Here is a 27,545-nt window from a genome sequence, read left to right on the forward strand (position 1 = left end):
CAGCATCCCAGACCATAACTCTCTGTGTGCATTTATTTAAAGTTTGATAAGCAAGGGGTTTCTTGAGTGGTAAAAAGGTAAAGGTAAAGGGACCTCTGACCATTAGGTCCAGTCGTGACCGACTCTGGGGTTGCGGGTCATGTGGCCAGCATGACTAAGCCGCTTCTGGCGAACCACAGCAGCGCACGGAAACGCCGTTTACCTTCCCACCAGAGCGGTACCTATTTATCTACTTGCACTTTGACATGTTTTCGAACTGCTAGGTTGGCAGGAGCAGGGACCGAGCAACGGGAGCTCACCCCGTTGCAGGGATTCGAACCGCCAACCTTCTGATCAGCAAGTCCTAGGCTCTGTAGTTTAACCCACAGCGCCACCCGCGTCCCTTAAGTGAAATGTGCCCTAATCCAGAAAAACTTAAGTCTTATAAGAAGAAGTAGAAGGGGGGAAAGGCATGTAAAAATTAAAATTTGCTGTGTAGATGGTTGCGATGTGCATTGTAATTCCTATACTGATTAGAGCTTGTAGAGGACCACCAAAATCTATTCCAGCTCTGATCCTAAGGCCCCATTCACTCTATTCATCTAAAGCATTCTTATTCCACTTTAAACAGTTTTGACTTCCCCCAAAGAATTCTGGGATCTGTAATTTGTTAAGGGTGCTGAGAGTTGTTAGGCGGCCCCGATCCCCTCACAGAGCTACAATTCTCAAAGTGCTTTTAGCAATCAGTCCAGCAACCCTGGGAAGCATAGCTCTGTTGGGGGGAAAGGCAAATGACTGTCTAGTTTGGGGATGGGGAAGCTGTGGCCCTCCAGATGTTCCTGGATATACTCAATATAATCAGCCCCAAACAGCATGGGCAAGGCTCGGGGATGATGGGAGCTGTAGTCCAACAACATCTGGAGGACATCAGGCTTCCCGTTTACCTTCCCGCCAGAGTGGTACCTATTTATCTACTTGTACTTTTATGTGCTTTCAAACTGCTAGGTTGGCAGGAAGGAAGCAACTGGTTCCTTAGCCCTCATCTCTGTACTTAAGAGATTAAGTACAGGAGGGTAGGAGCGAGTGAGCGAGTAATAAAATATCATATCATAGCAGCATACCCTACAGCACGGTTGTAAGGTTTCCTAGGATCATTTATGCAAAAGTGCTCTGAATGGGCTGTATAAGTTACAGAGTTATGTCTGTGAAACATGCAGAACCCACCTGTTTGCAACTGCTGCCTACAGAGGAAGTCTCTCCCACTATCTGATCTGCAATTTGTGTGGCCTAGTGGTTAGAGTGTTGGGCTATGACATTGGAGACCAGAGTTCAAATCCCTCCTCAGCCAGTCGTCAAATCTCAGGCTCTAACCTTCCCCACAGGGTTGTTGTGAGGGCAAAATGGAGAGAGGGGAGAACCATGTACTTGACTGGCAAGTCAGTTAAAGAGAAAGAAGTTGTCTTACGGACCTCACTGCCACTTGGTGTGGTGACCGTGATTGCAGGTCTGTCTGTATATGCCTAAATGGAGCCTCCAGGTTCAGAGGCAGTGTACATCTGAATGCTGGGAACAAACAAGGGAGGTCTGTTGCTTCTCATGCCCTGCTTGAAGGGTCTGCTGGAGGTAAAGGTAAAAAAAGGTAAAGGATCCCTGACAGTTACGTCCAGTTGCGAACAACTCTGGGGTTGTGGCGCTCATCTCACTTTACTGGCCGAGGGAGCCGGCGTTTATCCACAGACAGTTTTTCCAGGTCATGTGGCCAGCATGACTAAGCCGCTTCTGGCGAACCAGAGCAGCGTACAGAAACGCCGTTTACCTTCCCGCCAGAGCGGTACCTATTTATCTACTTGCACTTTGATGTGCTTATGAACTGCTAGGTTGGCAGGAACTGGGACCGAGCAACGTGGGCTCACCCCATCACGGGGATTCGAACTGCCGACCTTCTGATCGGCAAGCCCAAAGCTCAGTGGTTTAGACCACAGCGCCTGGGAAACATGATTCTGAACTCAATGGTCCTTTGACCCCATCCAGCAGGGCTCTTATTATTGTTCTCATAGTTCAGGGCATGGGGAGCCATATTCAGCTCCAGGGTCACATTCTCTTGTGGGCAATGTTGCCAGAAGGGTGGGGCCACCAGCAAAAGATATCATTCTTACCTTTGTGCAGCCAGCCAGCATGCAAAAGTCAGGTGTTCCCACAACACTATGTCTCTCCATACTGCTTTCAGGAAAGCAAAAAGGTACTTTCCAGCTTTCCATCCAGGCAAAAGCACTCAAAGAAGCTGTGGCCTATGACAGGGAGTGAGGCCTGAGGAGATTCCAGAGAGCCATTTGCCCCACCTCCACCCTATTATTATTATTATTATTATTATTATTATTATTAATTTGTTGGGCTCTAGTTGGCCTAGCAGGGCTCTTCTTAACTAGAATGGTCTTATCTCTGATGATGCATGTATAAGATTGTACCGATATAAGTACAGTGGTACCTCAGGTTAAGTACTTAATTAATTCCGGAGGTCTGTACTTAACCTGAAACTGTTCTTATCCTGAAGCACCACTTTAGCTAATGGGGCCTCCTGCTGCCGCGGCGCCTCCGGAACACAATTTCTGTTCTTATCCTGAAGCAAAGTTCTTGACCCGAGGTAATATTTCTGGGTTAGCGGAGTCTGTAACTTGAAGTGTATGTAACCTGAAGCGTATGTAACCTGAGGTACCACTGTATATCATTAGATTAATCAGATCTTGTTTATTGTTGTGGGACATATGATTAAGGTAGTTTAAAGCTTGCCTCTGAGCACATGCAGAGAATGTTCTGATTTTAAACAAAGGAACTCTACACATGCTCAGATAAACTTGAAACAACCTATGAAAGGACTTGAGACTGATGGAGGAGTTCTTGTATAATGGCCACCTTTTGTAATCCAGTTAATAGGCTTGAGCATCTGTGCCCATATGCATGAAACCTGAAAAATTAATTTAGTGACAATTCTTGTTTTTTCAAAGGTTCCTTCCCTGCTGCCACCCCCCTTTTCTCCTCACAAAAACCCTGTGAGGTAAGTGAGGCTGAGAGACAAAAACTTTTAGACAGTTGGCATGCATGTTGCAAAGTTTGGACCTAAATAAATTAAAGAATTCCTTGCTTTCTAACTGATGCAGATATCCAAAAATGTGGTTTATGTAATTAAATAAAAAAGCTAACATTTTTGTCTTTAAAAGTTTGATTTCAGTATATTACATTTTGCATGATAAAAATGATTTATCCGGTTTTAAATTTCGATGTGTATATACAAAATTTGCTTTATGTAGCATAACATTTTGGAGACAGAGAGAAAATAACAAATCCTAGCTTTTATTAGGGCTACCGGCGAATTGTGCCGCTTTGCAACTGTTGCATGGAGGGCGGGGAGAGAACCACGAGGATGTTCTGCTTCAGAACACCCCCCTTTTCTGCGCTTAGCAAAATGGGGATTTTCCATCACTTAAAAAAAAAGAAAAGAGCCATCTATGGAGGCGAGCAGCCTCAGCAAAAGGGCCCGCTCGGGCACGTAGCGCACGCGCCAGGAGGCTGAGCTGGCGAGAGGCCCCTCCCGACAAATCAGGAAGCGGCAAAGGGACCAGGCCAGCCAATGAGAAGCCGGGAAGGGTGCCCCTAATCTGCATGGACGGGACTATAGTTCAGCGGGAGCCGGGCGGATCTTCCCCAGTTGCCCGGGAGCGCGAGCTGAGAGCGGTGCTGGTTCCAATTAGCCGTCTGTTGTCGTTATTTTTTTGTAAGGAAAATTGTTCTATACTGCTAGTATTGTTATTATTATTTTGCAGGTGCTGTTAGCGCTCCAGCTTAGTCACAGGTAAGTGGTGGTGGTGGTGGTGGGGACCTAAAATCTCTCCTTCCTTAGCACGGAGAAAGCTTGTTGCTTTAGGAAAGAAGGATACGCTTGCAAAAATGTTGCAACGGGGAAGCCTTTGCAGAAAAGGAAAGAGGGGAGGGAGTCTCCATTGCAAATATACAGGGTGGGGGGGCGGCGTTCCAACTGGTTCTGTGAAGTCAGGACTTCCTTTAGCAGGGCGAACAAAGGACCGAGCTCGGGCATCCCCCCCCCAAAAAAAAATCATTGTCCGAAGCTAATATCATTTCACTAGGAAGGTTACCAAGGTCCTCCGGTTAAGTCCCATTATAGGCCCCTAAAACCAGCCCCCCATCTCTCTCTCTCTCGAAATCAAAACAGTTTCAAGATAAAAGTTGCTGGCTCGTATAGGTCCAGGGTGAGGTGGTTGCCTTCCTTCCTACGGACTAGCCCCATAAGGGCCTGGATTCTGCAACTGTCTGTAAAGTGTGTGGTTAGAGGTAAACGGTGTCAGCCTCTTAGAGGAAATGGGGTGTGGAAGAGAGGCCATACATTTCAAGTACACCCCCCTCCCTAAAAAAAACCAAAAAAAAAAAACATTGGAACTGTAGTTTAAGGTTGCTGGGATTTATTGGGGGGGGTGCTATAAATGTATGGTGTGCATGCAACCTCTAGAAGCATAAGTGGCAGAGTAGCTGTGCAAGGGATGATCTATCCTTTTTCCTCACCTTCCTACTTCCTCCCACAAAGGGTTAATCCTGGCGTGATTGACCCTCAGAAGGAAAGGAAGCTAGGAAAGCCCTCTCTAAGTACTCTAGAGGCCCATAAAACTAGCTGCCACCCTCCAAAAGTAATAGTGACTTGAAGATGGGGCTAGTTTTATGGCAAACCAGGATGGAAACTTGTTACCTGCAGTGCTTTGCGTGGTTTGAGGGTGAGGGAAGTATGGCCAGAGCATGATTCTACTGCGTGCACCATGCTGTGATCAGCTCCTTATCTCTCTCCTCCCTATCCACCTTGCTGGCCTCACTTTCACTCAATCAGGCCTACGTGAAACACCGCAAGGAGCACTCAGTAGCCCACTGGTGTGTTTTTTTAATCTTTCTTGAGCAGGAAGGAAAAAGGAGTGCCTTACCTAACACACTACCAAACACTTCCTCCTTCTCCTGCTCTTAGAACTTTGATGCTTTCCTAGGGACCAGCCCACATAACAGAGGCCCTCAAATTCTGTAACCCTGTCTGTGAAGTTCCCTGGTTACATAAAAATGTGAACGTAACTAAAATACCATCCTGTAGAATTCCAAGACTGGGAGGAGGCAGCAGTCTAGCAGCTGGGTTAGGAGACATGTGTGGCAGCAGGCTTCATGCCTCTAGGCTATCATGCCTTGCATGCCACATTCCGTTGTGCAAAGCTGAGCATGGATATATGAGGGTGGCAGTTGCTGGGTTACACAGAATGTTGCAGCCATGTGCTAAAAACCGAAGGAAGGAAGGCTTTTTTTTTTTTTTAAGCCTCATGATTCACACCCAACTTAACTGCCCCTCCTCTTCCTCCTTAACTACAATGAGTAGGAGGATCTGCGTCATGGGTCGATTGCACCAGATGGACTTTCCCTTGGTGCAGGGATAGGTTTCTGATGCAGTCTTCCTCCTGGGAGCAGCCCTTTGAGTTTTTAAGAAGCTTATTTAACCATTTCCAGAGGGAGAGATGTCTTGGTTTTGCTGCAAGTGCAACAGCTTTGTGATGTCTGGAAGCCATGCCTGAGGTCAATTACATTTTCTTCTAAGGCCCTATTGGTTGTATCTGGTGCTAGTCCTACTCAGAGTAGACCCACTGAAGTTGGTGGACCTGACTACATGGCTCCTTTCATTTAAATGGGTCTACTCTGAGCAGAACTTAACAGAACTGCATTTGGAGTGCATTGCTTCCCTCAAAAGAATCCTGGGAGCTGTAGGTCAGCCACCAGAGCTACAGTTCCCTTTAACAAACTACAATTCCCACGTTTCTTTGGGGAAAATTGTATGCTTTAAATGTATTGTGTGGACTTGAACTTAGGCTGCAATCCTAACTGCACTTACCTCTGAGTGGACATGGTTAGCATTGCAGCCTAGGATTGCTGCAAGACTCTTCTGTTATCTAATGACGAAACCTGTACTGTTTGAGTAATGATTAATAGTGGATGTTGCACAGTTCCATCTCTGCTTTGACCCTCTCTTGCAAAAGCAGCAGTCCTTCATCTCTCCTTTCCCAAATATTGAATGTTAGATTCTTACATCAGCTGCCTAGAGCACCTTCGTTTTTTAAATCTTCCTATACCCGAGCATGACGTGTTGCCCATTCTTAAATACCTCCCAGAAAGGTGCATCTCTTGCATTTTGAAAACTAAAGCGAATAAAGCAGAGTTTGGGGGATGCTGTTCCTTACTGCTTAGCTCTTCTAAGTGGTGACTGTTTTATAACCACATGGAAGAGTAACACAGCCCTTCCCAGAGCTGCTTTGCAGGCTTTGCAAATAAGCTTCCAAAAGCTCTTAGCTCACAGAGGACTCTAATAATAATAATGATGATGATGATGATGGTGTATGCCACCCGTCATTGGGAGATCACAGGGTGGTTCACTACAAAAAAGTACAAAATGAGAACACAAAATATATAATAAAACTTAAACAAACCAATAACCACTCTCCCACAAACACATTTAAAAGGCCATAGAATGTTAATCAGCCAAAGCTCTGGCTGAAGAGAAACCTTTTTGCCAGCCAGACTCTTAAATATGTAACTAAGGTGCCAGGTGAGCCTTACTGGGGAGAGCATTCCACAAACAGGGAGCCACCACAGACTAGGCCCGTTCTTGTGTTGCCACCCTCCAGACCTCTTGTGGAGTGGGAACATGAAGAAAGGCCTCAGTTCAGGGTGCCATCTTTAATGGATTAATAAGGCTGTTCCAGGTAGCGGGAGAAGCATGGAAGCGAGCCAGATGAAAAATAGGGGATTAGAGGAGAGGAAGAGGTGGAAAGAAGTCCTTGAAACATCTGGTTTTTTAAAAAAACGAATTAAAACCAAGCTTAGTTTTCCTTCCTCTCTGGATTCTAATCGGCAGCTTTGGCAAAAAAAGGTCAATAGTTCCAAAGGGCACACCATGTGGAGGTCAAATCTGGTTTCCTTGAGGAATCTAGGGACATGTGGCTGGATAGGGTGGAGAAGGACAGACATTGAGCCATCCTCATTCCTGAGCTCAGTCTCCTCCTCTTTTTTTTTTTAATTCAGTTACATGAAATGCTGAGTCACAGGGCAGAATTAGACATCTTGAGGCAGGCAGGAAATGATGCTCGCTGTGACTTCCAAACCCGTAGATTCAGACACAAATGGAAGAGTCCATTTTATGTGGCTTGAACCATGTGCCATGAAACTTATCAGGGGCCTCAGTTAAGAATGGGGAACCTGCTACCCTCAAGGTGATGTTGGCGTCGATCATACCTGGCTATTATTGGCTGTGTTAGCTGGAATCAATTGGAGCTTAATAATTTCCACTTACTCTCAGTTTGGTTAATTTGTCCTCTTGCTAAGGGCAGAATTGTGTGTGCTTTGGGGCAGCGGTGTGGGGGGGGGGAGCTCTGATTTGTGTGACTTATATTAATTGTGCAGGTTGATGCATGTTCGTCTCAAAAGTATTTCCTTTGGGTGTGGCAAGGACACCATAGGAAGCTGCCTTATACTGAATCAGACCACTGGCTCAGTGGCTTTCCAGGTTTTCAGACACTTCCAGCCTCCCTTGGAGATACTGGGCAATTGAACCCAGGACCCTTCTGCATGTTTTGTTACTTGAGCTGTGATGCTTCCCAAATCTTGCTTGCCTCCTACTGTTAGAAACTCAGGGAGCAGCGTTATACTGAGTCAACCCACTGGTCCACCTAGCTGAATTTTGTCTACACTGGCTAGCAGCACCTCTCTAGGATTTCACATAAGGGTTCTCTTTGACATACAAAGCAAATGCGCTACCACTGAGCTATGGCCCTTCCCCTTTCATTCTTCACAGTTTCCAGAGTTTCTGTAGTCAGTAAGAGTAGCGAGGTGGGGAAAAGGGAAATCTAGGGCTCCTGCCCCTTTAATAGGTGTACAAATGAGGGAATTCCAGCAGGAGTAGCTTCTGCACGCCTGTCCAAAGTGCAGAAGCTTCGCCACCTGTCCTTATGCTCTTGAGGACTAGCCGCTTGATCCCCCAGCCCCTTTGAAAGCTGAGGTCCTCTGGAGGACACTGCATTCCATGCCTAACAACGCAACCCAGCGATTGTGCGATATTTGCAGAGTTAGTGCTGCAACTGTTGTGACTTTTTAAAAAAGTTTTTTTAAACGGTCCAGACTTCTTGGTAGATAATGGGTGCATCTACTTTCTCCGTTCCAGTCTGTAAATACCCACCAGCCCGGGTCCAGAGAGGCAGAACGGGAAGACTGCAGACAGAGGGTTAAACAGAGAACTAGCTGGATGCAGTTCTGAATAGCTGCAGTGCTGCAATGATCTACGCCAGGCTGTGCAGGAAGGGGCGGGGCTTAGAGGGAGGTCGCTTGTTCAAGGACTTCTGAGCAATATTAATGCCGCCTCATCTTCGTAGCCTAGTTAGGCAGCTGGGCCAGCATGCAGTGAGTATCCTCTGCTGGGCAGAAGACTAAATAACCTTTTGCATTAGCTGCTTCTGCTTCTCCTTTTTTTTTAAAAAAAAAACGAGGCAAGTTATTAGGCCGTAGCTTTTGCATATAAGAGGCTTCCTGCAAAAAAAAATCCAGATACTTTTCAAAAGAGAAAGTGGAGAGTATCGGCTTAGTATTAAACACCGACTTTGCAAGGATCCATCTGGCTTTTTGCCTCGGGGGATAGCTGGTTTGCAAAAGATCAAATATATCAAGGCTGTCTGATCAAGGGATTGGTGCAACTCCCGTATGATGAAAGGATTATTATAGTGCTTGGGATTTTTTCAGTTTAGAGAAAAGGTGAGTGAGTGTGGGAGAGGAAATGATAGAGGCGTTTAAAATCTCACACAGCCTGAAGAAATCTAACGCTGAGATGGTTTTCTCCTCGCTCATATTACTGGAGCCCAGTGTTGTTGTCCAATGAAGCTGAATGTTGGGAGACTCTGGGCAGATGGAAGAAAATACTTCTTCACAACAGCGCATAGTTAAACTCTGGAACTCATTGCCACAGGATGCAGTGATGGTCCTCAACCTAATTCTCATGCAAAGAGCATTAGTCTTAGAGGGAGCGTAGATGATGCAGAGACTGTATTGCCCCGAACAGCTTCTGCAACTGATTCCAGACTTGCATGCTCCATTAAAAAGAAACAAACCCCCAGTTTCCACAAAATTCAAGTCTTCCCATATTCTCATTCTTCTCTGAAATGAATTGACCTTCTAATGAATAATAACACTGGAAGTAGGCAGGCAACCATATAGCCCAGTTGAATGTTAGTCCAGCATTCTTAACGGCGACACCACATTGGTTTGGGGGCAGGCCGCAGTTTTTCATGTGCAGAAAGTTTTGCGTTAGGTCATATTCTTTCTTTAAAAAACTATCAATTCTTTTATTTACCTGTTAAGAGATAGTACATAATGTTTGTATAGACATGTGTTAGGTCATATTCACACCATACATTTATAGCACTATGATACTGCTTCCTCCAAGGAATTCTGGGAGTTAGTTTAAGGGTGCTGAGAGTTATTCCCCTCACAGCACTACAATTCCCTGGGTGAGAGGGGCTGATTCTCAAACCATTTTTGGAAACTGTAGCTCTGGCACCTCCTAACAACTCAACACCCATGAACAAACTACAGATCCCAAAATTTGTTGTTTAAACTATGTTTAGTAACTGTTTAAGCCGGCCTCCTAGTGCTTTAAATAGTGCTGGTGTGGCCTTGGGTGGAACAATGGTCTAACTATGTGTAAGAGTGGCTGGGGAAGCCCAGCCAGATGGGTGGGGTATAAATAAATTATTATTATTATTATTATTATTATTATTACTATAAGACAGCTTCCTATGTTGCTTGAGAATCTTGGGCCACCAAGGACACTGGTGGCCATTGTGCTGTGCATTTGGTTTGGTTTTGTTTTTAGTTTTAAAATACTGTTTTCTCCCTCTTCCTCCTCAGACAAACAAAATGTCCATTCTCAGGATCCATGCTCGCGAAATCTTTGACTCCCGTGGGAACCCCACTGTTGAGGTAGACCTGCACACCAGCAAAGGTAAGCTAACTCTGAATGGCTGCTATCCCCCTTGAGACCTCTTCTAGCAGTGGGTCCTTGGTTAGATGGCACTTTAGGTCTGATCTAGTAGGGTTCTCTACAGGGAAGGGTTATAGCTCAGTGGAAGAACACCTGCTTTGCATGCAGAAGGTCCCAGGTTCAATCCTTTGCATCTCCAGGTAGGCCTGGGATACAACTTCAGAGCCACTGCTGGCCAGTGTAGAACCAGGGTTTCCCAAACTTGGGTCTCCAGCTGTTTTTGGACTACAATTCCCATCATTCCTGACCACTGGTCCTGCTAGCTAGGGATGATGGGAGTTGTAGTCCAAAAACAGTTGGAGACCCAAGTTTGCAGAAACCCTAGTGCTGACAGTACTGAGCTCGATGGGCATTACTCTGTAAAGCAGATTCCTATATACCTTTATGTATGACTACTTATATGTATGATTGTTTAAGAATACACTTTCTGTTCTTGACAAATGTTGGATTGGTATGTCCCACGGAGGACCTTACAGTCTTCAAACAAAAACATCTTGGAGGTCCCGGGCCACAGGGAGGTTAGGCTGGCTTCAACCAGAGCCAGGGCTTTTTCAGCTGTGGCCCCGATCTGGTGGAACGCTCTGTCACAAGAGACTAGGGCCCTGCAGGACTTGACATCTTTCCGCAGGGCCTGCAAGACAGAGCTGTTCCACCAGGCCTTTGGCCAAGTCACAGTCTGACCCCCTCCTTTGGTAATCCTCATAGAACTCTAGCCCAATGGTTGCCATTAATTTGATTCTGAATTGATTTTAGAATGAATTGATTTTAGAATGTATTTCAATTAATTGATTGTGATTTTATGTAAACTGTGTTACTTTTACTATTAGCCGCTCTGAGCCCAGCTTCAGCTGCGGAGGGCGGGCTATAAATAATTTTTTTTTATTATTATTATTGAAGCCACCAAACTGGAAAAATGAGCCTCTTGTTTTCCTCTAAACACATTATTTGTGGTTGACCTCCATGGTTCATTCAGGGGACATAGAAGAGGGATGGGGGTAAAGTCTCCGCCTCCATTTCATGTTTGATTCTGGAGAACATAAGGAGCTGCCTTATTTCTGAGTCAAGCCATTGATCATTCTTCCCCTTCATTCTCTCCCTCACCATCTGTTATACAGCAAGGTTTTGTGGCGTAGTTTGAAACCCATGCAGGAAAATTTGATGTGTGTGGCGGGAGGGTGAGGGGCGGGACAGTCGAATGTGTCAAAATCTCCACCACCCAGCAAACAGCATTTTAAAGCTTGAAGATAAAAATAAAACTTCCAGCTGCTATGAGTGTAAGATGACATCTTACTGTAGTCGTCCTTGGTGGACTGCAGCCAGTTGCTTCTGGCCTTGCATTCTGGTGGCCTCTGTGGCAACCCGATACACTGAAGATAACCGAGAAGGCAGGGCAGTTGAGTCTATGTGAAGTGGGGGGAGAATGGTCCCTCGAAAGGGCTCAAGGATAAATGTTCTGAGCCAGGTTGGAGGGTTGGCTGAGTGCAGTGGGGGCCGGTATAACCTGCGTTCGCTTTTCTGATTGGCTGAGTCTAGGCATGTGGCGGAACAAAGTGGTAGAGGGCTGTACCATTTTGGCCTGCAGCTGAGGTTTCCCATTTCCCACACCTCCCTGCAAGCAGAAAATGAGCACAGCAAGGGTGAAATGTTCAGACCTAGCCCTTTGCACAGTTGCTACTTTTCTCCTTGCAGATGGCCTTTTGTTTTGCCATTTTGCAGTGAGATGGCAGTGTGAATTGGGGCTTTCCCAGAATTTTTGCCTCCATCCATTGGGCCTTAAAATTTAGGGGAATGTTTTCTTCTCCAAGTGTTTGCTAGCATAGTGAATCCAGGACAGCTGTGGGTGCCATGGTATTCTTGAGGTCTTTCTCTGGCGCCCACAAAGCCTTTGAGCCCTCTCTTCCCATTCACTGCCCCATTGGTCCAGGAGGACGTGAAGGTGGTTTCTTTTTTCTCCCTTGAAAAGTGCATGGAACTAAGTTGGAAGAGTGCCTCTTTCCAACTTCCTCAGTTCATCTCCTATGTGCTTTTCAAAGCTCAGATGAATTTTACTGCATCTGAACTTTTCCCAGATCCCTTGGAAAAGTAAAATGTGTGTGCAGTTTTCTATTTATGTTGTATGGTTGGTGACCCCAAATCTACTCTCCTTGGATGGCTTTAAAAGAGGATTAAATAAATTCATAGAGGATAAGGCTACCAGCCGCAACGGAGCTACAGATTTTAAAAACACACTGAGAGTTGTAGCTCTATGAGGGGAAGTAAAGGTAAAAGGACGCCTAACCATTAGGTCCAGTCGTGGCCGACTCTGGGGTTGCGGCGCTCATCTCGCTTTATTGGCCGAGGGAGCCGGCATACAGCTTCCGGGTCATGTGGCCAGCATGACTAAGCCGCTTCTGGCGAACCAGAGCAGCACACAGAAACACCGTTTACCTTCCCGCCGGAGCGGTACCTATTTATCTACTTGCACTTTGACGTGCTTTCGAACAGCTAGGTTGGCAGGAACAGGGACCGAGCAATGGGAGCTCACCCCGTTGCGGGGATTCGAACCGCCGACCTTCTAATTGGCAAGTCCTAGGTTCTGTGGTTTAACCCACAGCGCCACCCGCGTCCCTCATGAGGGGAATAGGGGCCTCCTGACAGCTCTCAGTACCCTTACCAAATGTCACTTTCCAGGATTCTATGGGAGATGCAATGACTGCTTTAAATTTATAGTGCAGATGTCATTTCTTAGTGCTTGCTTGGGGATAAAGCCCCCATGTTGGCTGGACAGGTGCCCGTTTTTCTTTTTTACAAGCCAGAGCTCTCCAGCCTTGAGATGCCAACTCTCCCCGCCCAACGGAGGCTCATTAGGGCGACCCTCTCTTGATTTTGACAAGAGGGAGGCCGCCCTCCCTGCCTAGCCTGCAAATGCTATTGTCTGTGCTCAGTTTGTGCTTTGCACAAAGGAAGTGTCCTTGGAGTAGCAAATAACAAAAGGCACAGCGTCCAGCAGAGAGAAAGGGAGGGAGATGTGAACCGACAGAGGCCTCTCAGCGAAAGAAGCGGCGGAGCGGAGTTTTTCTTTCTTTTCTCTTTTTAAAAAAGGGCAACCCCAATTATAGCAGAATTGCAAGCGAGCCCTGTCAGGGATTCCAGATGAGATCCTTCCAAAACAGGAGCTATCATTAGGCTACACAGGAAGGAGGCGTCTGGAGGGTGACAGAGAAATAGTTGCTGCTTCCTGTTGGGACACCAGGCCTAGCCACAAAGCATTGTGTGTGTCTAAATAAAGGGGAAGGTAAATAAAGGGACACGGAAGGAGGACGCATAATTGGGTGAGCACAGCCTGCGTTAGAGGAAGGCACAGAATAGGTGGCCGGGTGCCAGGTCTGGAGACACACAGCGGCTCAATCCCTTTGAATCCCACCCTCTCCCAGGGGCTCGAGGTGTGCACTAATCTGGCCTGCTCTGAATGAACAAACACTGTCCGTCTGTAAAAAGCTTTATCTGAGTGTTCATTAAAGTGGCAACCAACCTTTGAGGCACAGCTATGTCAGGGGCAGGGGATCTCAGCCCCAGAGGCCCAAATGCAGCCCTTCAGTCCTCTCTGCCTGACCCTCGAGACTGTCTCCAAGCCATGCCTTGCTTCTCACGCTCCCTGAGTGTTTTTGCGTGGCTGAAATAGGTCCTTGAACTTTGATGCCTCTTGCTTGCCTGAAGAGAATAGAGAATGGGTGTGTGGAAGCCAGCCTACAGTACAAAGATAAAACTGGCATCCTTTGCCCCGCCCACTTTGCTTCATGCCCCTCCCGCCATGGGCAGGGGGACACCACCACCTGCCTGCAAAGGTTGAAAGGAATGCTGAGCTACAAAGCCTCCACCCACGTGATTTGAGGTCTTCCTGCCTTTAATCTGCTGCTGAGCTATCAGGCAGGAGCTCAGGCCCCACTAGGCTGCAGCCAACCCCAGCGGCCGTCCTGCCCCATCGCAGTTTTAGGTGGTCACAGTGGAGCTGGAAGAGGAAGTTGGCAGAGCGACGCTTTCCCCCACTTCCTCTTTCATCTCCATGTGCCTTGCCAGTCTCCACTGTGAGATGGTTCTGTGCAAATGTTTCTCTGTCGTCCCAGAGCTTGCCAGGACCAATACCGTTTTTTCCTTCTTCTCCAGGTCTCTTCAGAGCTGCTGTTCCAAGTGGAGCTTCGACTGGGATCTATGAAGCCCTGGAACTGCGCGACAATGACAAGACTCGTTTCCTGGGGAAAGGTAAAGCTTTCCTGGTGTGGTGAATGCACTAGTTGTTTTTTCTCTTTTGCTCTCCCAACTTGGTGCTTCTGGGTGCTGTTCCACAGATGCTCCTTCTACTGCTCTTTTTGCCCCCCCCCGCCCCCGGTTTGTGTCTCCCAGCTACGGCCGAGATTCTGCAAAGGGCATTGCATAAGGGACCCTTTCCCACGGCCTTGCAAAGTTGGTGCATTCAAGCTTTGCTGCCTTCCTCCCTGCATGCAAAAATAGTTTTGGTGATGTGGCAAAGAGGTGTCAACGTTCTGACTGAAATGGCTTGGTTTATAATCCATACAGCTGTGCCTAAACTCTCCAGGTTATTTGGACTGCTGTTCCCATCATTCTTGGCTTTGAGGGAGGAGCCCCCCCACATTCACTCACCTGTCCTTGGTGGGAAAAGGTACAGGAGGTGCAGGAGGGGAGTGGTTTAAATCCAACAACATCTGGAGGGCACTGGGTTGGGGAAGGCTGATGTGCAACACAGCCTTCAATTAAGCCGGTCCCTGCCCCCAAACGAATTTGTAATCTAAAATAGACACAAATAGAGAAATGGAAGAAAGTTGAAAAGGGAGTTAACGTGTCACCTGCTGGCTCATGCAGAAAGTCTCCCTAGGCTTCCACAGAGCAGTCCGCCTGGTGCCTCTGGGATGAATGCTGGCAAATGTACTTAAAAGCAATGGGTTTGTGTCCAGCTACATTTTGCTCAGAGTAGATCCATTTAAATAAATGAACCTAAGTTCGTGCCCGTAATATGTCTGCTCTGACCAGGACTAACATCTGATACAACAGCCCATAAGGCTTCAGGAGGGATTGCTGTTTATTATGTATTTAACTAAAGTTATATTCCACTTTCTCAAACACTTCCAAGTGGTTCATAAAAGATAATCCAAGACATTTATTTAAAAATACACCAATAAAAGCAAGTTACATTTTTAAAAGAATGAATTCAGTGGGTGTAATTATATATAAATCTAGTACTGATTTAAAACTACTGGGTTGCATTCAACTAACTTTTATTCAGAGTAGAATCATTGAAAATTATAACCATGAGTAGCTTAGGGGTCCATTGATTTCAGTGTCTGAACCAGCACATAGACCCTGTGGTTGCAGCCATTGCTTGGTCTCCAGAGGCTGTTTGCCGGAGCTTCAGCTGGAAGGACAAGAAAAGAAATCAGGGAAGCATCTGTAAGCCATGCTTTGGCTGCTGCTCTTTTGGCTACGGTTTGAGCTGCTTAATCTATAGTTGGCGCAGACCACAGGTGGATGGTGATGCCTGACATGAGCTACCGTTAAACGAAGCCTTCCTGGTTTTGTCAGGTTTGCATGGACCTAAAGCCTCTTCCTCTTTCCTGCTCCCCACTCCTGATTATGGGTCCTCTGGTCATTTTTGCTGTGAATCCCTGCCCCCCCTTGCATGCTGCTGCTGCTGCTGCTGCTTTTGTGGTCTCTTGTGGGCGTTCATCTTTCTCTCTCCCTTCTTTCTCCTTTCTCCCGTCTCTCTCTTCCCTCCTCGTCCACTCGGTTCCCACCAGGCGTCTCCCGAGCAGTTAAATATGTTAACGAATTCCTGGCGCCGGCACTGTGTACTCAGGTAAAGGATGTGTGCTTGCAACCTGGCCTGACTCCAGGCAGGCTCCTCCTCTGTGCATGGTCTATGGGACTAACCTTCCGGCAGGCATTCCTAGACGATGGCTATTCCCTCAGTGACATAATTTTGTCTGTTTTTTTAAAAAAGGACTAGTGTGCTGCACCCCTTTAATATATATCTTGTCTTGAGGGCTAGGTGGTTGGGGCTGTAAAGGCAAGTGATCCTCTACTAATGCCTGCTTTTGCCTTTGGTGGATTGGATTAGTGATTGATTTGCTTGTTCCTTCCAGGTGTCTCAAAAGCTGTTGAGCACGTCAATAAAACAATTGCCCCTGCACTGGTTAACAAGGTAGGAGCCTTCCTTTTTCACTAACCCCTCTAGTGCAAGTGTAGCCGTTCCTAGTCTCTTTAACGTTCTTTTTATGGGTGAGAAAGCCAGCATGATACTAAGCTCCTTACCGTCGTCAGCGAATGGCCCTCTTTTGGATGCATGAACACGAAAGCATGTTTGAGAAGCGCTGTGGGAATTCTAAAACGGCATGAAATAATGTTACGGATGGAAAACTGCTTGCAGTTCCCGAGTCCTGCCTTAAGAATGTTTCCCAGTGCACCAGATTTATTTTGTAGCTCTCCCTCCTTGCAAGCTAATTTGGGGGGGGGGTGTTCAGGTTGGTGGTCCAAAAGGCAGCTTAACGTCTCTGCCCCCACCCCAGTCTTCCCCGATGGCCTGTGTGGATCTATTTAGTCAAAAGGGGTTTTACTTGGTTTAATTCAGTGTTGCCGCCCTGTTTGTTAATTGGGTCCTTTGCGTTTGAGAGCAGCTTGATCTGCAGACATTACCGATCAAGCTGTTTGTTTGTTTTTTTAAAAAAACACACACATGAGCTGCCTAGGTTGTTTTTCTATTTAGCTGGCAATTTTCAATTCTTAATTGAGGTGAAGTGTGCTAAAATGAAGTGAAGGGGTTGCCTCTCCTTGGTGTGTTGTTTGGATCATCTATCCCCAAGCAATGGCAAGTGTCCGCTGGGAGATTAGTTATGACTAAGTCAGGATGAGGTTTCCTTCCCAGTGGGTTGTTTTGGTTGCCTTACCTCTTCTCCTCTTCCCTGCAGAACATCAGTGTTGTGGAGCAGGAGAAGATCGACAAGCTGATGCTGGATATGGACGGGTCAGAGAACAAATGTAAGTGGAATGGTTGGACAAGTGTACGTTGGTGATTTTGCAGCCATGAATGCTCTGGGTTGGGTCCAAGAGCAAGTAAACTGTTGTGCTAGTGAGTTTGAGAGGTGCTCCTCAGGTGATTCTCAGCCTCTCTGCTGCCTGAAAGATTTATAGCACAATAAAAGAAGTCACAATTCCTTCATAAATGCTGCAGCTAACCACACCCGTGTTGAGAACAACCATAGCTCAGTGGTGGAGCAGCTGCTTTGATGCAGAACCCCAGGTTTAATTGCCAACATCTCCAGGTAGGGCTAGGAATGTTCCCTTTCTGGGAACTCTGGAGAGCTGCTGCCCGTCAGGGTAGGCAAGGCTGGGATGGATGGACTTAATGGTCTGATGCATCACCAGGCTGTTTCCTATGATTCCACTGGGCTCCTATGCACATTTTATTGGAGAGAAAGTGCTTTTGCTAGAAAGGAGTCTAGGTTTGGAAATATTCCTCTTGCATTGTTTTACTATAATCATCCATCTCCTACTAAATGTAAGGAAAGGAAAACATAGTGGACTGAGCCAGGTGTTTATTTATTTGCACTTTCATATGGTTGAAAATCTGCAAGAGGTTTACATTAAAATGACCAAAAATACGAACAGCATTCAATAAAATTTGCTAAAATCTGGATGAAAACAAACACAATTGCCTACCTCAAATAAAACCAAACAGTGTTTCTAATTGACTTGATTTTAAATTTTGTAAACAAATGATACATTTTCTCCCACAGTGTTGTAGTTTTGTTGTTGTTTAACTTTTTATTTTTATTAATTTTTTATTTAATAATATAACATTTATTAAATCACCCTCAACATATGCGGTTCAAGGCAATGTATAAAATACAATGCAATAGAAACAGTCCAGAAAGCAGATTAAAATAAAAGACTATGCCAAGTGGACACAGCAGCTTGGAAAGCGTCTTGGAACAAAAGTGTTTCCAGTTGTTTCTAGAAAGTGCAGAGAGTAAGGTGCTGGGCATATCTTGAAAGAAATGCTGTTCCACAGAATGGGGCAGCCACACTGAAGGCCCTGCTCCAAGTCGCTGTGGAGTGGGCTTCTGAGATCTTGGAACTTACAGGAGAATCTCTTCTGCAGACTGCAGTGACTTGCTAGACATATAAGGAACCATGCAGTCTCTCAAGTAACCTCTTTTTCTTACTACTATTATCTTAGCCAAGTTTGGTGCAAATGCAATTCTGGGCGTCTCCCTGGCTGTCTGCAAGGCTGGTGCTGCTGAGAAGGGGGTCCCCTTGTACCGCCACATTGCTGATCTGGCTGGGAACCAGGACGTCATTCTGCCAGTCCCTGTAAGTTTTCCTTTGTTGCCATTCTGCAAAGGAGGCAAGATCTGGTGCAGACAAAACAGCTCTCTCCCTCCCACCTAGCCATATGGAGGGGCAGTGGCTTTTGTGAATTAAGGGTGGAAAAAACAGCAAACATGTTGGATTTTCAGAGTTCAGTGGCTCTCCTCTTGTTAAGAACCTGACTGCTGTATCAGCCCATCTAATCCAACATCCTTTTTCTCACAGTGGCCAACCAGATGTCCCAGATGGCTTTCCCCTGAAATAATAATCCAGGGAACTGGTTTCCTAAGGGTACTGAGAATTCCTAAGGGGGGTAGAACCACTCTGGAGATTGTAACTCTGGGAGGAAAATGACTCTCAGCACCTTGAGCAAGCCACAGTTCCCTGGATTCTTTAAGTTAATCAATTGATTGTTTTCATGCATATTGTATTATTTATATAATGTTAGCCGGTCTGAGCCCAGCTCTGGCCAGGGAGGGCAGGGTACAAATTACAATTTATTATTATTATAATAGGGGAAAGCCATGAGTGGTATGATACTGTAAACATCAGAAGCACAGTTGGTGGCAACCCGAGAGGGAGCCATTTCTGTGATGGCTCCTGTATTGTGTGAATTCCCTCCTAAGAGAGATGATGATGATAATCATATAATAATTTATTATTTATACCCTGCCCATCTGGCACCTTCATGTTCAGACAGGCCCATGAAAAACTAAGGTGCAGATGATGTTGATCCCTGTGCAACTGTCAAAGCAAACTGTGTTTTAATTGCTGGTTCTAAATGCGTGTTTGATGTATTTTAATTATTGGTTTTTTAACTGTGTTTTTTACTTTGTAATTTATAATGATGTTTTTAAAAGTTGGAAGCTGCCTTGAATCCAAGGAGAAAAAGCAGGATAGAAATAAAAAATAACGATGATAATAATAATAATAAGCGAACAATGTAAATGGAGCTTTCTTTGGGAGAGATTGCATTTCTGGAGCATTAACCTCTTGGGTTTTCTTTCCCCCTTTCGTCTTGCCCACCTTCCAGGCCTTCAATGTGATCAATGGCGGTTCCCACGCTGGTAACAAGCTGGCCATGCAGGAGTTCATGATCCTCCCTGTTGGGGCCGAGAGCTTCAAGGAAGCCATGCGCATTGGTGCCGAGGTGTACCACAACCTGAAGAACGTCATTAAGGAGAAGTATGGGAAAGATGCTACCAACGTGGGTGATGAGGGTGGCTTTGCACCCAACATCTTGGAGAACAAAGAAGGTAATGGATTGATCGGCTCTTCGCTACCTTATTGAGTTGGTGTGTGGAGTCCATGCAGACAACCTACAGCTATGTCCTGCAAGGATAGTTACAACATCTGGGGCTTTCTAGTTCACAGAAAAGGCAAGGTTGCAGGTGTCAGTGCAGTAAAAAAGACAGTATCCCATTTAGGGTGGGAGGTTGAGGGGGGGCATTTTTGGTTTAGAGCAGATGTGGGGCAGCTTTGTCCCTCCAGATATTGCTGAACTGCAACCCTCATCATCCCTGGCCATTGGCCAGTTCAGAATTGTAGTTCAGAAACATCTGGAGGGGACAAAGGTGCCCCACACACAACCGGTTAGAGAAAAGGAGAGTGTGCAGGCTACAGGTGTGTCTTTCCCTACGAGGAAATGTTCCACAACATTGGGGGCTTTTTAATCTGGAGAAAAGGCAAGTAAGGGGAGACTTATGATACAGTGGTACCTTGTGTTACATATGAATGTATGCTTCGGGTTATGAGGTCTGCTAACCCGGAAGTAGATGCCCCCGGTTGCGACCTTTGCCCTGGGATGCGAGCGGAAGTCGCGCGCCGGGAGCAGCAGGAGGCTCCATTAGTGAACGCGTGCCTCATGTTACGAGCGGTTTCGGTTTACAAAAGGACCTCCGGAACAGATTAAGTACGTAACACGGGGTACCACTGTAGTGGTTTGTAAAATTATGCATAGTGTTCAGAAAGTGGATAGAGGAAAGCTTGTCTCCCTCATAGTGCACAATGTGCAGTGATCACTCTACTGTTAAGCACTTTAGCGTTAAATCCATCTGGATTTCTGCGTTTGGGCATAGCTGCTTTGCGAAGGATCAGATACATAAAACCTTTCTGGACAAGGAAAGGTTCCAGCATTGGAGCTTTTCTGTTTAGAGAAAAGGCAAGCAGAATAGGTGTAATGAGAGTTGTATAAAGTTACACATAGCCCGAAGAAATTAGATAAATATTTTTTTTTCCTCCCTCATAATAACTAGAATCGAGTGGGGCCAATGGAAGTGGGGAGAGTTGCTGTCACACTCGGGCCCTCCTTATGGTATTCCTTTTGGAGCATAGAATCCTAGAACTGTAGAGTTAGAAGGGAACCCATGGATCATCTAGTCCAGCCCCCTGCAATGCAGGGCATCTGGTTGGCCACTCTGAGAGCAGGGTGCTGCATTAGGTGGGCCTTTCTTCGTCTGATACTCAGTGGGGGCAGCTGGCACTGAGTGAACCTCCCTGCAGCCAGGAGGAACGGAACTCTGTGACCCTTCTCTCTCTGTCTCTCCGGTGTCACACAGCTGCTGAGGCAGCGTGAATCCCCCCAGGAGGTAGGCGAGAATTGCTTTCGAGCAATGCGGAAAACTCGCTGATGGCTGCTTACACGTTTTATTTGTAATACCATCCGGCCATGCTGTGTCACTCCAGGCTATTTACTGTACAGGAAGACAGGCTCTGTTGGCTGCTGTGGGCCTCTTCTGGGGGGTACAAGCAGCACTTCCTGCCTCTCTCCCAGCCAAGTTGGCAGCTGAGGGCCTCAGTAGCTGGGTCTTCCCTCTCTGAAATAGACTTGCTGTTGCTGGGGAGAGCAGGGAGATGTGTAATGGGAACCACCTTGAGTGGGCTTTGGAAAGATTCCCCCTTCTCTTTCCCCCGCCTCACTGAGACCTAAGAACATAAGAGCTGGCTGAATCAGGCCACAGGTCCAACATCCTATTCTCACAGTGGCCAACCAGATGTCTTTCGGAAGCCTGCAAGAGCAGTCTTCAAGCCATCAAAAGTTGGTGGCCATCACTGCCTCCTGTGGCAATGAGTTCCATAGTTTGGGATTGCTTTGCTACTAGCAAAATGCTGTGTAGGGCCAATGTACCCCCTGCTCTAATCCCAAAGGATCTTTCATCAGACCCCGTTTTGGATGTGCTAAACTGGGTGTCGTGTTCTGGCCATTGGGGCCCTTCTTTGATGACGCTTGTGGAGAAAGGGGATATCGACTCATGAGAGCTTTCCCATTTTAGAGCAAATGCTTACGATTTCAAAAGTCTTCTTTTCTGTATGTGCAGAACAAGTAACTTTATGTCTTGTTTTTAGTACCCTTTACTCAAAGCAATGCACGAGATAAAAAGGCAGCGCTTGGATCATAAAATGAAATGAATACAAACCTTGGATGATGAACCTTTCTGTTCAAAAACCCCCAATTCTGTTGCTGTCCTCCTCCTCAGCTCTGGAACTGCTCAAGACTGCCATCAGCAAGGCTGGCTACACTGACAAGATTGTCATTGGGATGGACGTGGCGGCTTCCGAATTCTATCGCGATGGGAAATACGACCTGGACTTCAAGTCCCCTGATGATCCCAGCAGATACATCACTCCTGACCAGCTGGCTGACCTCTATAAGGGCTTTGTCAAGAATTACCCATGTGAGTGCAAGGGCCATATTTCTTCTGAAGGCCACACGCTGTTGGTGGGCAGAGTGGGAGGCACAAGAAGGTGGAGAACCATTGTCACCTTGAGCGGTGACAGGGAGGACTGTGCGACGCCAAGCACATGAGAAAGGCCACACATTTGCTGGGTATGTAACTGGTAAACAACCCGCCTGAGTAACATTGTCCTTCTCTTGCCCCCACCCCAATGGCCAGTGGTTTCCATTGAAGACCCATTTGACCAAGACGACTGGGCTGCTTGGAAGAAGTTCACCGCCAGCGCAGGAATCCAAGTTGTCGGTGATGACCTGACGGTTACCAACCCGAAGCGCATTGCCAAAGCCGTGGAAGAGAAGTCCTGCAACTGCCTGCTGCTGAAAGTCAACCAGATTGGCTCTGTCACAGAGTCGCTCCAGGCGTAAGTCTTTCCCTTGCTTTTCGCAGGGGAGGAAATGGCGGTTGAGCAGGAAGTGGAATAAGTGGAGAGCAGGAGCGGGCAGATACTTTACAGCAGGGGTCAGCAACCTTTTTCAGCTGTGGGCTGGTCCTGTGATGGTTTGCGTATGCTCTTCGCAATAAGCACCCTCTGCTCACTCAGAGAGATATTTACAGTTCTTTATTTTACATATGTACAAGCAGCAGAGTACAATCATGCATCCAAATTGTCCAGTTCAGATTCAGGGAGTTGTCTTCTCCTGCTTCTCCTCCAACAGAAAAGGCGGAGGAGCTTCATGATCCCTGCACTTTAACCCTCTCCTTTCCTGTGCCAAAGGCACAGGCATAGGCTCTCTGTCTGTTCCTGAACTCCCTGTGTGGTGCTGGGGCTCTGCTTCAGCATCGGAGAGCCTTCCCGCCTCCTGGCTCTCTCCCTCTTCCCCTTCCGTCACTTCCTCTCTGTCTCCTTCTGATTGTTCCTGCTCAGACTCTTCTCTCCCCCCCCCCCCCGACTCAAAGGTGTTCCTTGGCAGTCCCGTGACAGGTCCACCATCCCTCAGACCATGTGGTGGGCCAGACTGTATTTTGAAAAATATATATGAACGAATTCCTATGGCCCATAAATAACCCAGAGATGCATTTTAAATAAAAGCACACATTCTACTCATGTAAAAACACGCTGATTCCCGGACCGTCCACGGGCAGGATTGAGAAGGTGGTTGGGCCGAATCCGGCCCACAGGCCTTAGGTTGCCTACCCCTGCTTTACAGGCTTGCTCAGCAGTGTAATGGTTTGTCCCAGAGCCCTCCCCATCAGCATTAAAAAACAGGGAGCTTTTTAGCCACGGAGAGGAGGAGTCTTCTCATGCTTTGTGCTGATGAGTGCCAGTCGGAGTCAAAGGAAGGTGAATCATCCACTAAGGATTGGCTCTCTGCTAGGGTCACTCTGGAGAAGGTGCATGGGAAGATCACCAATGAGGAGTTGATTTGTATGCTCCAAAGCTAAGCATTGAGGAACACTGAAAACACAAGGTGCTTGCTGGTTCTGTTACGCACAATGGAACCTCCAGGAAAACAACTTAAGTCACTCTGAAAGAAGATATTGGAACACTTGTGCATACACAGGACATAGTAGATCTAGTTGAAAGGGACTATGTGCAGATCTGCAAACAGCTGGGGGTTAAGGGCAACTGCTGCTAATAGTCTGGACTGGTGTAAAGCTATTACCTGTCTGCTCCATGTCTTCTCTGAATTCACCCAGTCCCCTTGTAAAGGCAGAAGTGCAGATGCACATAAGGCAATCTTGAAATGGCTGGTGCCAAGCGAGGGAAGCGACTCAGTTGGCTCTTGTATGTAGTCTCAATAGCCTGCTTGTAAAATGAATCAATTTCTAGCATCTCTTGTCTTCCTATTGCAGCTGCAAGCTCGCCCAGTCCAATGGCTGGGGCGTGATGGTGAGCCATCGCTCTGGGGAGACTGAAGACACCTTCATTGCTGACCTGGTGGTTGGGCTGTGCACTGGACAGGTGAGTGTTTCCTTGCTGAGGTGGCTGCTTTTGCTTTTCAGTTTCAGGGCAAGGTGGGAAGGGGAACCTGTACCCCTTCTGGAACATGATAGGATGCAGTCCCTGCTGGCATTGGCCAAAGATCATGGATTATTGGAGTTCAGCAACAGTTGGGGAAGCCACACGTCTAGGCATGCAGAGAAGGCTGGCTTACATAGGCTTAGAAGTCTGATTTTAAGTACAGTGGACGCTCGGGTTGCGAACGTGATCCGTGCGGGATGCATGTTCACAACCTGCAGCAGTGTGTCTACGCACGCTCGGGTTACGATTCGGTGCTTCTGCGCATTCGCAACCACCGAAACCCAGAAGTAACCCGTTCCGGTACTTCCGGGTTTCGGCGGGTCCATAACCTGAAGAAACACAACCTGAAGTGTCTGTAACCCGAGGTATGACTGTATTAGTATTATTTCTATTTCTAGACTGCTGAATATATCTAAGATCTCGAAGCTAAAAATGCTGGACGTTGTAGCTCTCGTTGGCCATACTCAGAGAAAACCCATTGAAATTAAAGGGCATGACTGACTTAGATCCATTAATTTCAGTGTGTCTACTTTAGGTAGGGTTTGGATAGATAAAGCCCATAAATATATACACGGAATAAATTCAACAAAATTGTGTCAAATTTTATGTACTTAAAAAAATTACACCAGCAGTATCCACCATAACAGTATTGAGATAAGTTAACTCTAGGCAGCTTAATGTAAAGTCCCAACCCACAGAAAACACACCATTTGTAAAATCGTGGAATTGTAGTGTTGGAAGGGAGCAGGAGGGGTCATCATTTGCTGCCTTGTATGTTCATTAGGCAGGCAGGAGGATAGGATTGGAAGCGGGGAGGGATAATTCTATTCTGCTTCGTGTTTATTGTTTCTTGCTTAATTTCTGTCTCCACAGATCAAGACTGGTGCTCCCTGTCGGTCTGAACGTCTAGCCAAATATAACCAGCTTCTGAGGTAAGGATTAAGTTGAGGAATTTGGGATTGTTTAGATGTATATTGAAGTGTGTTGAGGGAGGTAGATCATATCTGTTGACCCTGTTTTATGGCATGCGCTGCACAGGAGACTATGTGTTCATACAGTTCACATGAAATTGAATTTCATGTCCGGAAATGATTTACAGAACAGAAAATACAGAAAAAATGCAGGAATATCAACAGTGGTTGAAACAATGAAATTTGGAACAAATACTGGAGTGTTAACTTGGAAGAAATCAAACTTTTAGTGTGGTAGCACTCCCTGCCTGGTGACATCAGGCAGGGGCTTTTTACTGTGTTGTTTTTGATGGCTCCTAAAAATATTTTGGCTTAGGGAAGCCTCTTCAGACATGTAGAATGTTGGCAGGTTTTTTAATCAGCTAGTTTTTAAAGAAGGTTTTAATTGTGATTTTTAACTGGATTTTTTATCATTGATACTTTTATTGATAACGGAATTGTTTGTAAACTTACAGAGGGTTGGGGTGGTGGTTTCCAATTAAGCAGTATATAAATGTTATGAAAGGAAATAAATTAAAACACCACCTGGTATATCTTAACAGCATGCTTGTTAAGAGTTGCAGTTTGTTTAGGGTGCCGAGAGTTGTCAGGAGATCCCCATGTCCTTTCACAGTGCTACAAATTTCCAGAGTGGTTTAACACTCAATCCCTCTTCACAGGCAATTGTAGCTCTGTCAGGGGGACAGGGCTTTCCCCAATTCCTCTCAGAGCTCTGCAAACTGAAGCTCCCAGAATTCTTTGGGGGAAGCCGTCACAGTGCAAAGTGCACTGGAGCGCCAACTCCTAGGCGCCAAAAATATATTTGAGGGGCCGGGGTCCCCCAAAGTTGATGAATATTGTCATTCATTTGATGTTCGTGCGCCACACCTTGTGATCGATGACGCGGGATGGGGCTTGCCTCTCCCCCCCCCCCAATATTTTATTCAAGTTGGCACCCCTGGCTTTAAAGTGATATCATAGTTCTTGAAATATAGGGTGTGAATGTCGCCTAAGTGCCGCAAGACTTTTGACTTGATCAGTACAGATCATTTCTTTCAAAAAAGCAGATTATGGACACACCCTTTCTCCTGGAAATTATTGCTCCTCACGCTTGTCTTTTATTTTTATTTTTACTCCCTCCCCCCCCCCCCCACCATTTCCCCTCAGGATTGAAGAGGAGCTGGGAAACAAGTCCCGCTTTGCCGGCAGAAACTTCAGGAACCCTCGCGTCAACTAAACCCGCTTTTGGCTCCGACGAGGCTCCCCTCTTTCCCTGACCCACCCCACCCCCCAGTTGCGGTTGAAAGCACTAGTCACCTAAATTTAGAAACAAAATAAAGAAAAACTAAGGGCAGCTGATGTGTAGGGGGAAAGACAAACTTTTTGCAGGTCCTCTCATCCTAGGCTACAATTCATCTAGTGCGTTTCATCTTCCTTCTCTCGCCTCCCCAGCTCTGATCTGTTGCTTCTTAAAGCGCTTGGCTGCTTTTTGTGAACAGACGACTCCCAACACCCCACCCCACTCTTCCCTAGAGAATGTTTCATTCATCATAATGAAACTAAGGAGAAAGATTTAAGAGTCCCGGTGATGCTGGCATGAAAGTTGTAAAGCTGCTGCCATATTTTTTGGGGGTAGCCCTATTCATGACTGAGGGTAATAAGTGTTTCTTTCTCCTCTGCTTCCCTCCCCACCCCATCCCAAAAGCCCCCCACCCCACCCCTCTTAGTGTGTGGAAGCTGTGTAACTTGCAGTGCAGCCTGAGGTACCTGCAAAACAGAAAATAGTAGTTCTCATGTGAGGTAAATAAAAACAGAGAAACGTCTGTGTGGTGTGGAGTCTTAATGGAAAAGTGTCTGGGGACCAGATAATTTTAAGGTGTGAGATAGTGGGGAGAGCAGCCTTCAGAGATGGCTGTGTCTGCATGTGAGAGAGAAGTCTTGGCAGAAGAAGAGTTTGGATTTGATAGCCCGCTTTATCACTACCCGAAGGAGTCTCAAAGCGGCTAACATTCTCCTTTCCCTTCCTCCCCCACAACAAACACTCTGTGAGGTGAGTGAGGCTGAAAGACTTCAGAGAAGTGTGACTGGCCCAAGGTCACCCAGCAGCTGCATGTGGAGGAGCGGAGACGCGAACCCGGTTCCCCAGATTACGAGTCCACCTCTCTTAACCACTACACCACACTGGCAGTATCAGAAGAGAAAATGGTGGCTATTGGCAATCGCGAAATTGTGGCTGTCCTCTTACATGGTTTAGGACCACGCGTACATTGATACCACTTTAAACAGTCATGGATTCCCCAAAAATTCTGGAAGCTGTCATTGTTCATGGTGCTGAGGGTTATGAGGAGACACCCTAACAAACCACAGCTCCCAGAATCCTTTGGGGGAAGCCGTGACTGTTCAAAGTGCCATAGTGCATGGTGTGAATGTGGCCTACAGCTCACTTC

At 46.5% G+C, this 27,545-nt stretch overlaps 1 protein-coding gene across 5 annotated transcripts; it reads left to right on the top strand.

Annotated features, from left to right (window-relative positions):
- The first annotated feature begins 3,601 nt into the window (after nucleotides 1–3,601).
- Nucleotides 3,602–26,921, top strand: ENO1 (enolase 1). 5 transcript variants are annotated; one of them, XM_083628807.1, is made up of 12 exons: nucleotides 3,602–3,748; nucleotides 9,961–10,054; nucleotides 14,237–14,332; nucleotides 15,883–15,941; nucleotides 17,050–17,119; nucleotides 18,321–18,454; nucleotides 19,485–19,707; nucleotides 21,928–22,125; nucleotides 22,345–22,546; nucleotides 23,980–24,088; nucleotides 25,022–25,080; nucleotides 26,266–26,921. In XM_083628807.1, the coding sequence occupies exons 2-12, from the start codon at nucleotides 9,970–9,972 to the stop codon at nucleotides 26,333–26,335; spliced, it is 1,305 nt and encodes a 434-aa protein (XP_083484933.1). In that variant the 5' UTR covers nucleotides 3,602–3,748; nucleotides 9,961–9,969; the 3' UTR covers nucleotides 26,336–26,921. The 5 variants fall into 5 exon arrangements, with proteins under 5 accessions (XP_083484933.1, XP_083484931.1, XP_083484930.1 ...); XM_083628805.1 differs by lacking the exon at nucleotides 15,883–15,941 and adding an exon at nucleotides 16,228–16,286; XM_083628804.1 differs by lacking the exon at nucleotides 15,883–15,941 and adding an exon at nucleotides 16,228–16,286 and having other exon boundaries at nucleotides 3,640–3,826.
- The last annotated feature ends 624 nt before the right edge of the window (nucleotides 26,922–27,545 follow it).

The sequence above is a fragment of the Podarcis filfolensis genome (assembly GCF_964270895.1).
Source record: "Podarcis filfolensis genome assembly, chromosome: 8".
NCBI lineage: Eukaryota > Metazoa > Chordata > Lepidosauria > Squamata > Lacertidae > Podarcis > Podarcis filfolensis.

Bases quoted from the DNA above. Each gene is read 5' to 3' on its own strand.
- ENO1 (XM_083628803.1), top strand. From the start codon at position 8,413: ATGCCGCCTCATCTTCGTAGCCTAGTTAGGCAGCTGGGCCAGCATGCA. The intron at 22,547-23,979 runs GTAAGTCTTTCC...TTCCTATTGCAG, and splicing joins GTCACAGAGTCGCTCCAGGC to CTGCAAGCTCGCCCAGTCCA. The intron at 24,089-25,021 runs GTGAGTGTTTCC...CTGTCTCCACAG, and splicing joins TTGGGCTGTGCACTGGACAG to ATCAAGACTGGTGCTCCCTG.